The sequence below is a fragment of the Gobio gobio genome (genome assembly GCF_949357685.1).
Source record: "Gobio gobio genome assembly, chromosome: 7".
Classification (NCBI taxonomy): domain Eukaryota; kingdom Metazoa; phylum Chordata; class Actinopteri; order Cypriniformes; family Gobionidae; genus Gobio; species Gobio gobio.
The window spans coordinates 54,544,986-54,558,018 of NC_137103.1; the positions used below are offsets into that span (position 1 = coordinate 54,544,986).

At 43.8% G+C, this 13,033-nt stretch overlaps 1 protein-coding gene across 1 annotated transcript in view; it reads left to right on the forward strand.

Moving 5' to 3' along the window:
• LOC307128849 (inactive dipeptidyl peptidase 10) overlaps window positions 1–10,872 on the forward strand; it is a 51,644-nt gene extending 40,772 nt beyond the window's left edge. The window contains exons 21-26 of the mRNA XM_079820858.1: window positions 2,306–2,360; window positions 2,725–2,824; window positions 4,733–4,791; window positions 5,036–5,108; window positions 5,266–5,339; window positions 9,985–10,872. Of these exons, the coding sequence (XP_079676984.1) occupies window positions 2,306–2,360; window positions 2,725–2,824; window positions 4,733–4,791; window positions 5,036–5,108; window positions 5,266–5,339; window positions 9,985–10,119 (496 nt within the window). The 3' untranslated portion in view covers window positions 10,120–10,872. The remainder of the gene's footprint in view (window positions 1–2,305; window positions 2,361–2,724; window positions 2,825–4,732; window positions 4,792–5,035; window positions 5,109–5,265; window positions 5,340–9,984) is intronic.
• Window positions 10,873–13,033: the final 2,161 nt, after the last annotated feature.

Sequence of the window (13,033 nt, forward strand, 5' to 3'; positions counted from 1 at the left end):
ACTCATACACACACACACACCATGGCATTATCCCTGTATAACTCTTGATTCTCTATACATTGGTGTTGTTCACATTATATGCACTTACGCACCGATTGCCAACAAAACACACACGCACACACACGCACACACACATACACACATTTGATGTAGTTTCACTCGCCGCCTGCGGTTTCCACTCATGACCGGGAACAAACACACACACTTGCAGAACTCCGGAAACACAAACTGCATCCACTGATCCCTTAACTCTGGGTTATTTGTGAAGCTGAACATGGTGATCTTTCAATCACACACACACACACACACACACACTTCTTTAGTGACATTGTTGATCTCGTGTCTAAAAACACAACGCCAGCGCCGCCGACGGCTCCCATAACCCGAACGAAGCTCATTGATAGACGCGCTCTTGCTCTCGCTCTGAATGATGTGTGTGTGTGTGTGTGTGTGTGTGTGTGTGTGTGTGTGTGTGTGCGTATCCGGGAGAAGTGCCCATACAAGCAATCCCGCCCGTTATGATGTCATACAGGGCCATACTCGGAAAAACTTTCTGAAACTCGTTTGAATCCTGAAGGAGTGTATTTGGCACAGAAATACTCCGTCATACGTCCAACTCGTGTTTTTAAATGTTGTCCATGTTTATCATGAGAATCAACTCTTGAACAGTGTCAATAAGTCAGAATGCATGTAATAACCCCCCCCCTCTTGTAATTACTTGAAGTCATTGCACGCTTTTGAGTTTTTGTAAGGTTTTGGATAGTGACAGTGTAATTACTAGTAAGTGATAGTAAGTGTAAGTGTGTAATTACTAGTGGGTTATCATGATCTTCACTTTACAATACTGATCCAAATAACTAGTAATTCCTATGGAAGTGTATGTAGTAACACTTGAGTCACAACTATCCAAAACCTTACAAAAACCTCAAAAGCTTGCAATGACTTCAGTCGTTACTAGAGAGTTATCATGTTTTTTACATTGGAATACTGATCCAAATTATTAGTAGTTACTTCTGAAGGATTTAGTAACACTTGAGTCATTACTAGTGGGTTACTAAGACCTTCACTTTAGAATTAATAATGCATTATTCACATTAATTATGAGAGTTATGAAAAATAATAGTAGTTATTGATTAGCTAATAGTGAACTACCCCATTCGACTAAGCACTATTACTAACTCATTTATTAATCAGAGTTTCTTGTTAGTTAATAGTAGTTACTAGAGTGTCAATACTCACTTGTTCCTGTGTACTCTCAAAAAAATAAGAGTAAAAAATTGTACCTTTTAAGGTTCAACTGGGGTGCGACCCTTAAGGGTAAATTTTTGTACCTCTAAGTCAGGGGTAGGCAAGTTCGGTCCTAGAGAGCTGATGTCCTGCAGAGTTTAGCTCCAACCCTACTAACCCACCACAGTATAAAACTCATGGCTCCCAGCATGCATTGCAGCATTAAGTATGTCACCATTGTTGAGATTCATCTGCTGATTCTTGATATCTGTGTGCATGTAAACTTCCCAAAAAAACTAAAAGAAACACTGATCTCCATAATGGTGACCACATATTTAAATCATCAACATCTAAACCTCTGTTAATTCTCAATAAGAGCTTCTATAGACGTCTTTCAGGGTTGGAGCCAAACTCTGCAGGACAGCGGCTCACTAGGACCGAACTTGACCTGCTCTAAGTGAGGTAAACTATGGTATAACTGTACCCTAAGCACCAATTGTGTACCTTTAAAGGTACATTTATACGTTTTGTTCCCCAAGGATCAAAATTGTACCTCCACTGTACCTTTTTTTCTGCGAGTGTAGTCATTCATTAAATGATGGATCAGTTTTCTAAAGTGTTACCCGATAGACTTATGCCCAGTACACATTGTACGATTTTGGGCTGTCCCATACGAAAGATCGTGGCTCCTAATCGGTGGTCCTAGAAATGTAGCATGATCATCTCAGTGTTTGCTACGAACAAAGATTGCAGCGTCAAGCTATTCATCTGTCCTCACCAGATGTGACACGACAAAATCAATGATAAATCACAGCCAATCAGAAGAGCGTGTGGGCGGGGTCTCTCTGCAAGCTCACTGCTCTCACAACCAAAGGGTTAAGTACATAAGGAAATTCATAAATATTACACCGATAATATTACACCAGTGTGAGTGGAGGTAGTAGGAGCTCCAGCTTTGTAACTGGCTAAGTGGACGTGTAAGAAATGCACAGGTCACATGACGTTTACTGTGGAAATGATCTTAAATGAGGTTGCATGAGGCTTAGCATTACCTCATGTGTTTATTGGTCTGCGGCAGGTTTCTGGTGAAGCAGCCGTACATTGATGGAGGCAGAGTCGGGGTGTTTGGACAGGTGAGGTTCACACAGAACTGATCGTTTACTCATCCACATGTCATTCAAACCTGTGAGAAAAGTTCCGCAGAAGAAAAAAAGTCGACAGTTTTGGAACGAGGGAAAGTAAACGATGACAGAAGTGTAATTTCTGTATTGCTGCAACTTTACAATAAATAAATTGGCCTGATGAGCCGCTTTAATAAACTGCATCTCTATCAGAGAAACAGATCAAAGCACCTGCACGGACTATTATTAAAGTTTCAGTCGACTACAGAAATAGAAGCGGCTCTGCAGGATCAAACTCTCGTGTGTTTGCACATCTCAAAGGATGAGTTGATCTTAGACGTCAGATGTTCATAATGAGGCGTGCGGTTCTGTGCAGGTGTACGGCGGGTTTCTGAGCGCTCTTCTGCTGCTCTCACACACTTCTGTGCTCCGCTGCGGCGCGGCCATCACACCAGTGTTTGACTGGCAACTCTACGGTACGTGTGACACAAACTCAGCATGGACACACACACACACACACACACAGTACACTTACACACACTCACACTCGCAAAAATAGACATACACACACACACACATACAGTACACACATACACTTACACGCGCACACACACACACACACACGTATAGACACGCACACATATACTTGCACGCACACACTCACACACAGACACACGTACACATATACTTGCACGCACACACTCACACACGTACAGACACACGCACACATATACTTACACGCATACACACACATGTACAGACACACATACACTTACACGCGCACACACACACACACACACACACACGTATAGACACACGCGCACATATACTTGCACGCACACACTCACACACAGACACATGTACAGACACGCACACACTCACACACACACAGACACACGTACAGACACGCACACATATACTTACACGCACATACATACTTGCACGCACACACTCACACACAGACACACGCACACATATACTTACACGCACACACATACTTGCACGCACACACTCACACACAGACACACGTACACATATACTTGCACGCACACACTCACACACGTACAGACACACGCACACATACACTTACACGTGCACACACACAGACACACACACACACGCACACGCACACACACACACGTACAGACACACGCGCACATATACTTGCACGCACACACACAGACACATGTACAGACACGCACACACTCACACACAGACACACGTACAGACACGCACACACTCACACAGACACACGTACAGACACGCACACATATACTTGCACACACACACACTCACACACAGACACACGTACACATATACTTGCACGCACACACTCACACACGTACAGACACACGCACACATACACTTACACGTGTACACACACAGACACGCACACATACACTTACACGTGAACACACACAGACACGCACACATACACTTACACGTGCACACACACAGACACGCACACATACACTTACACGTGCACACACACAGACACGCACACACACACAGACACACATGCACACATACACTTACACGCTCACACACACAGACACATGCACACTTACACGCGCACACACACAGACACACATGCACACACACTCATGCAAACACACTCACACTCACGCACTCAAACACAGACACATGCACAGTACACACATACACTTACACGCACTCACACACAGACACGCACATACACACAGACAGACACACGCACACATACACTTACACGCACACTCACGCACAGACACACTCACTCACGCACACATACAAACACAGACACTCTCACACACACGTGCACACAGACACACACACTTGCACACACACACACACACACACACACACATACACACTGACATACATGCACACACACGCACTCTAACACACGACACGCACACACACTCACTCATCCACGCACGCACACATACACTTACATGAACACACAGACACACATGCACACACACTCATGCAAACACACTCACACACGCATTCAAACACAGACACATGCACACACACAGTACACAAATACACTTACACGCACTCACACACACAGACACACGCACACATACACTTACACGCACACACAAACACAGACAACACTCACGCACACATACAAACACAGACACATGCACACACACAGTACACAAATACACTTACACGCACTCACACACACAGACACACGCACACATACACTTACATGCACACACAAACACAGACAACACTCACGTGCATGCACACACACTGACGTACATGCACACTCTCACACACGGGCACACACACACACACACACTCTAACACACGACACGCGCACACACTCACTCATCCATGCACACTAGTGCACACACACACACTCACTAGTGTGACCATTCTGTGTTTCTACACAGCTTCCGCCTTCACAGAGAGATACTTTGGCTTCCCCACACAAAATGAGCTAAAATACACGGTAAGGTGTTGTTGCTACTGGATGATTTGAGAAATGAAGGTGTGTGACATTCAGTGTCGGGGAAAGTTATTTTTCAAAATTAATGCATTACAATAATATTAAACATTTATTTTTTAATTATTTTTAAATGATGAATTATTTAATTGAAATAATTGCGTGTTGAAAGCTGAAATGTGAATGTTGTGCAGTGTGACGAGAGGCTCCACTCTGCAGTCACAGAACACGTTCACTGTGTGTCCTTCAGATCTCCAGCCTCCTGCAGAACAACACACACTCAGAGACGTTACGCTTCCTGATTCTACACGGGACAGCGGATGGTGAGCTCATGAAACAACACCCATAATATACTAGCATGATTGAAATAGCTGCCCGAGAGGCGCTTCAAAGATGGCCGACGAGTGAAATGACTGAAAGGGGCTTTCGGACAGAGCGGCTGCATCATCACATGACGACTTCTTTCTCTCCTTCTACTAGCCAACGTTCATTTTCAACACACTGCAGAACTAGTGAAGCTGCTGTCTGTCATTAATGTAAACTACAGGTTACAGGTGAGTCCTTCACACTGACAAGCACCTGCACCCCTCTGTCCTGACCTTTGACCTCACCTGCTCGACCCTCTGACCTCATGCTCTCAAACATATGACCTCACACACTTTCTGGTCTCATGCACTCGACCCTCTGATCTCACTCGCTTTACCCTTTGACCCCACGTACTTTCTGATCACACACACTCTGACCTCAAGCAATTGACCCTCTGACCTCAAACACTTGACCATCTGACCTCACGCACTTTCTGAACTCAAGCGCTCAACCATCTGACCTTGCACACTTGACCCTCTGACCTCGCGCTTTCTGACCTCACACACTTTCTGACCTCAAGAGCTTAACCATCTGACCTCACGCACTTGACCCTCTGATCTTGCACGCTTTCTGACCTCAAGCGCTCGACCCTCTGACCTTGCACGCTTTCTGACCTCAAACGCTTGACCCTCTGACCTCACGCACTCTGACCTCAAGCGCTTAACCATCTGACCTCACGCACTTGACCCTCTGACCTTGCACGCTTTGACCTCAAGCACTCGACCCTCTGACCTTGCACGCTTTCTGACCTCACGCACTTGACCCTCTGACCTCACGCACTCTGACCTCAAGCGCTCAACCATCTGACCTCACGCACTTGACCCTCTGACTGTACACTTTCCGGACTTATGAGCACAACCATCTGACCTCACGCACTTTCTAACCTTAAACGCTCAACCCTCTGACCTCACGCATTTTCTAACCTTAAACGCTCAACCCTCTGACCTCACGCACTTTCTAACCTTAAACGCTCAACCCTCTGACCTCACATACTTTCTGACCTTAAACGCTCAACCATCTGACCTCACACACTTTCTGACCTTAAACGCTCAACCATCTGACCTCACATACTTTCTGACCTTAAACGCTCAACCATCTGACCTCACATACTTTCTGACCTTAAACGCTCAACCCTCTGACCTCACATACTTTCTGACCTTAAACGCTCAACCATCTGACCTCACGCACTTTCTAACCTTAAACGCTCAACCCTCTGACCTCACATACTTTCTGACCTTAAACGCTCAACCATCTGACCTCACGCACTTTCTAACCTTAAACGCTCAACCCTCTGACCTCACACACTTTCTGACCTTAAACGCTCAACCATCTGACCTCACATACTTTCTGACCTTAAACGCTCAACCATCTGACCTCACATACTTTCTGACCTTAAACGCTCAACCCTCTGACCTCACATACTTTCTGACCTTAAACGCTCAACCATCTGACCTCACGCACTTTCTGACCTTAAACGCTCAACCATCTGACCTCACATACTTTCTGACCTTAAACGCTCAACCATCTGACCTCACATACTTTCTGACCTTAAACGCTCAACCCTCTGACCTCACATACTTTCTGACCTTAAACGCTCAACCCTCTGACCTCACGCACTTTCTAACCTTAAACGCTCAACCCTCTGACCTCACGCACTTTCTAACCTTAAACGCTCAACCATCTGACCTCACATACTTTCTGACCTTAAACGCTCAACCATCTGACCTCACATACTTTCTGACCTTAAACGCTCAACCCTCTGACCTCACATACTTTCTGACCTTAAACGCTCAACCCTCTGACCTCACATACTTTCTGACCTTAAACGCTCAACCCTCTGACCTCACATACTTTCTGACCTTAAACGCTCAACCCTCTGACCTCACGCACTTTCTAACCTTAAACGCTCAACCATCTGACCTCACATACTTTCTGACCTTAAACGCTCAACCCTCTGACCTCACATACTTTCTGACCTTAAACGCTCAACCCTCTGACCTCACGCACTTTCTAACCTTAAACGCTCAACCCTCTGACCTCACATACTTTCTGACCTTAAACGCTCAACCCTCTGACCTCACATACTTTCTGACCTTAAACGCTCAACCCTCTGACCTCACGCACTTTCTAACCTTAAACGCTCAACCCTCTGACCTCACATACTTTCTGACCTTAAACGCTCAACCCTCTGACCTCACATACTTTCTGACCTTAAACGCTCAACCATCTGACCTCACATACTTTCTGACCTTAAACGCTCAACCCTCTGACCTCACATACTTTCTGACCTTAAACGCTCAACCCTCTGACCTCACATACTTTCTGACCTTAAACGCTCAACCCTCTGACCTCACATACTTTCTGACCTTAAACGCTCAACCCTCTGACCTCACGCACTTTCTAACCTTAAACGCTCAACCATCTGACCTCACATACTTTCTGACCTTAAACGCTCAACCCTCTGACCTCACATACTTTCTGACCTTAAACGCTCAACCATCTGACCTCACATACTTTCTGACCTTAAACGCTCAACCATCTGACCTCACATACTTTCTGACCTTAAACGCTCAACCCTCTGACCTCACATACTTTCTGACCTTAAACGCTCAACCCTCTGACCTCACATACTTTCTGACCTTAAACGCTCAACCCTCTGACCTCACATACTTTCTGACCTTAAACGCTCAACCCTCTGACCTCACATACTTTCTGACCTTAAACGCTCAACCCTCTGACCTCACATACTTTCTGACCTTAAACGCTCAACCCTCTGACCTCACATACTTTCTAACCTTAAACGCTCAACCATCTGACCTCACATACTTTCTGACCTTAAACGCTCAACCCTCTGACCTCACATACTTTCTGACCTTAAACGCTCAACCCTCTGACCTCACGCACTTTCTAACCTTAAACGCTCAACCCTCTGACCTCACATACTTTCTGACCTTAAACGCTCAACCCTCTGACCTCACATACTTTCTGACCTTAAACGCTCAACCCTCTGACCTCACGCACTTTCTAACCTTAAACGCTCAACCCTCTGACCTCACATACTTTCTGACCTTAAACGCTCAACCCTCTGACCTCACATACTTTCTGACCTTAAACGCTCAACCCTCTGACCTCACATACTTTCTGACCTTAAACGCTCAACCATCTGACCTCACATACTTTCTGACCTTAAACGCTCAACCCTCTGACCTCACATACTTTCTGACCTTAAACGCTCAACCCTCTGACCTCACATACTTTCTGACCTTAAACGCTCAACCCTCTGACCTCACATACTTTCTGACCTTAAACGCTCAACCCTCTGACCTCACATACTTTCTGACCTTAAACGCTCAACCCTCTGACCTCACGCACTTTCTAACCTTAAACGCTCAACCATCTGACCTCACATACTTTCTGACCTTAAACGCTCAACCCTCTGACCTCACATACTTTCTGACCTTAAACGCTCAACCATCTGACCTCACATACTTTCTGACCTTAAACGCTCAACCATCTGACCTCACATACTTTCTGACCTTAAACGCTCAACCCTCTGACCTCACATACTTTCTGACCTTAAACGCTCAACCCTCTGACCTCACATACTTTCTGACCTTAAACGCTCAACCCTCTGACCTCACATACTTTCTGACCTTAAACGCTCAACCCTCTGACCTCACGCACTTTCTAACCTTAAACGCTCAACCATCTGACCTCACATACTTTCTGACCTTAAACGCTCAACCCTCTGACCTCACATACTTTCTGACCTTAAACGCTCAACCCTCTGACCTCACATACTTTCTGACCTTAAACGCTCAACCCTCTGACCTCACATACTTTCTGACCTTAAACGCTCAACCATCTGACCTCACATACTTTCTGACCTTAAACGCTCAACCCTCTGACCTCACATACTTTCTGACCTTAAACGCTCAACCCTCTGACCTCACATACTTTCTGACCTTAAACGCTCAACCCTCTGACCTCACATACTTTCTGACCTTAAACGCTCAACCCTCTGACCTCACATACTTTCTGACCTTAAACGCTCAACCCTCTGACCTCACATACTTTCTGACCTTAAACGCTCAACCCTCTGACCTCACATACTTTCTGACCTTAAACGCTCAACCATCTGACCTCACATACTTTCTGACCTTAAACGCTCAACCCTCTGACCTCACATACTTTCTAACCTTAAACGCTCAACCCTCTGACCTCACATACTTTCTGACCTTATGCACTCGACCCTCTGACCTTGCACGCTTTCTGACCTTATGCACTCGACCCTCTGACCTTGCACACTTCGACCTTATGCGCACGACCCTCTGACCTTGCACGCTTTCTGACCTTATGCACTCGACCCTCTGACCTTGCACACTTCGACCTTATGCGCACAACCCTCTGACCTTGCACGCTTTCTGACCTTATGCACTCGACCCTCTGACCTTGCACACTTCGACCTTATGCACTCGACCCTCTGACCTTGCACACTTCGACCTTATGCGCACGACCCTCTGACCTTGCACACGACCCTCTGACCTTATGCACACGACCCTCTGACCTCACACGCTTTCTGACCTTATGCAATCGACCCTTTGACTTTGCACGCTTTCTGACCTTTTGCACTAGACCCATTGACCTCATGCACTCGACCCATTGACCTCATGCACTCGACCCATTGACCTCATGCACTTGACTCATTGATCTCACACTCTCAACCCTGACCCAACGCACTCAACCCTCTGACCTCACGTTCTCGACCCTCTGACCTCGCACACTTTCTGACCTCACGTTCTCAACCCTTTGACCTCTCTCGCCTCTGTGCAGATCTTTCCTGATGAGGGTCATGATGTCATCAGCAGACGCTACATGCTGAACTCACTCATCTCCTTCTTCAGAGAGTGCTTCGACGAGGACGTACCCGTTCCCACAGAAACCAGTGAGGAAGACGAGGATGACTAGCATCAGTTGCACCAATGAAAATCCTCTTGGCGACCAGCTCTGTCATCTTTTAAGATGATCTGACCTGAAGGCAGAGACATTGAGTCACACTCAAGGACACTCACACACACACTACTTGTTCAGTTTGTTATGTTTCATCATAAGTCCACACTATAGCATTATATCTGTATTTAGCAGCAGCGCGTTTGATGTTGAGCTTAACAGGCTGAAAGAAACATTGTTCAATAGAATCACTGTCATCAGTTATTATGGGCTGGTCGATAAATTACATTCAGAGTACACAATATATGATTGTAGTTCAGTGAGTGTGTTTTCTCTTTGAAAAGGAGCATGACTGACCTCTGAAACCTAATCCTGTTTCATCAGCAATCTTCTCATCCGCTGAAGGGAGCACGAGAAACCTGTACCACTGCAGTCTGACATTAAGACTATTAAATGCCACAATCACTATCATACCTCAGTGGTTCTCAATTTTATATTATATAATATTAGCAATAATATATAAAAGTTGTGGGGGGCATCAATTTTCAGCTTTTTCTGCCATTTTTATACAAATTATAGTGTCAGAAGACCTGAAGTGAATATGAAAATGAATAGTATATGTACTGTAATAATACATTATTTCAATTGAACAGTCTGGACGCATTCAATAAGACCTCATAAATCTGCAAGTGTAAAATACTCTAGACATGTTTTCACTGAATTAGTTGATGGATAACGAATAGTAAAGAATAAACCCATGTTTTTATTATGAATATAATTTATTTATGGTCAAGTATCAGATATACCGATCAGGCATAACATGACAGATGAAGTGAATAACACTGATTATCTCTTCATCACCGCACCTGTGAGTGAGTGGGATATATTAGAGTGAGTTAGTTCTTTCTGAACTTATTGCCTTTAAAAAACCAAGTGCAGTGAAATAGGAATAGTATAGTGTGCTGACAAATGCTTAGTTAATATAGTTCACTTACAAAAGAGCTATAGTAACTAAAAAGGAGCTGTAGAGAGTACTTTAGATAATTTACTTTAGATTTACTCTTTACTTAGTATAGCTTTGGTTTTGTTTGGTTACAAAATCTCGATGACGGTCGCTTTTGTTCAGTTATGAGGTTTTGTATTGCTATGAGACTTCAATGGCGGTCATTTGTTGGTGCTTTTAAATCACCATTATGGTGGTCAGAGTCATTATTTCACTTTGTCTTTTGTTGCTACAGCAAATGTGTTTAACAAACACACGGTCACAGCAGCCAAGCAAGACATAATAGTTCAACTCATGGAAACACTGATTAAACAAATATTAGAATTCATTCTCAATAACAACTTCTGTAGACGTCTAACAGAAATAAAGTCAGTCTGGTCAGTAATGCGTGAAGCTGGTAACGAGACCATTATTAAAATCTCCAAATGAAACAAAACTGACCATTTGTAATAAAATAAAACCGACTTTCAATGAGGACTCGTAACAGAACAAAACTGACCGTCAATGAAATCATGATTATTAATCCTTGTGCATCCTTGACATTTTTGGCTTTTTCAGTTTTGTTTTTTTGATAACTTTGCCTGTGTTAATGCTAACGGCATACAATTTGCCACACAACAATTACCAGGGGAAAAAACACATTAGTATTGATATATTTTTATATGAGTGTTGATACTTTTCGATGCTCACGTCAGTATCGATACGCCCATCCATTCAAACTTAAAGGAACACTCCAATTTTTGTGAAAATAGGCTCATTTTACAAGTCCCCTAGAGTTAAATAGTTGAGTTTTACCGTTTTTGAATCCATTCAGCCGATCTTTGTATCTGGCGGTAGCACTTTTAGCATAGCTTAGCATACATCATTGATTCTGATCAGTCCATTAGCATCTCATTCAAAAAATGACCAAAGACACTTTCAATATTTTTCCTATTTAAAACTTGACTCTTCTACAGTTACATCATGTGCTAAGACCAACTGAAAATGAAAAGTTGCTGCAGCAGTGCAATGATATTACAGCGCCTGAAAGTAGCCCAGCTGGGGAACTTTCAATGTGATCGGCACTAAGTTTGTGTAGTTGCAGAGAAAGTTTCAGGCTTGCAGCCGACAAATTGTGTTGTGGATTTATCTGTGATTAGCCATGGTTCTGTGTGTTGTAAAGGGCTGTGATAGTAAGTCGAAGGTGTAACTACCACCATGTTTCACAGAATACCAACCAATCATTGCGCCGCTGCAGCCATGGTACGGCCGCGAAGATCAGCGACTATTACGCAGGAATGAGAGACGTAATTCCTAGCCATATAGGTGTAGAAAATCGCAACTTTTCATTTTCAGTTGGTCTTAGCACACGATGTAACTGTAGAAGAGTCAAGTTTTAAATAGGAAAAATATTGAAAGTGTCTTTGGTCATTTTTTGAATGAGATGCTAATGGACTGATCAGAATCAATGATGCATGCTAAGCTATGCTAAAAGTGCTACCGCCAGATACAAAGATCGGCTGAATGGATTCAAAAACGGTAAAACTCAACTATTTAACTCTAGGGGACTTGTAAAATGAGCCTATTTTCAAAAAAAGTGGAGTGTTCCTTTAACCAAAAGTGCCCCTCTCATCAATAATATTGTGGTCAATAAAACGGAATTTGAATTATAATTAATATGACAACGTGTACAAAACAGTTAAAAAAGCGCTCAAAAGTCGGAAATTGACGGTGGACGTTCGATATTTGCTAATTAAGGGGCCGTCTCTAAAGTTAAATATGACATTGGTACACACATTTCTAACTTCATTTGAACAGAATGACTTACAGTCATAAAACCAACTGTAAAGTGTCCATCTAGCCTCAGCTATGATGCACATCTTTTACATATCTAATCATTTTTCAGTTGGTGTACAGTAGGGAAAAGCATCAATATTTAGACATGATTTG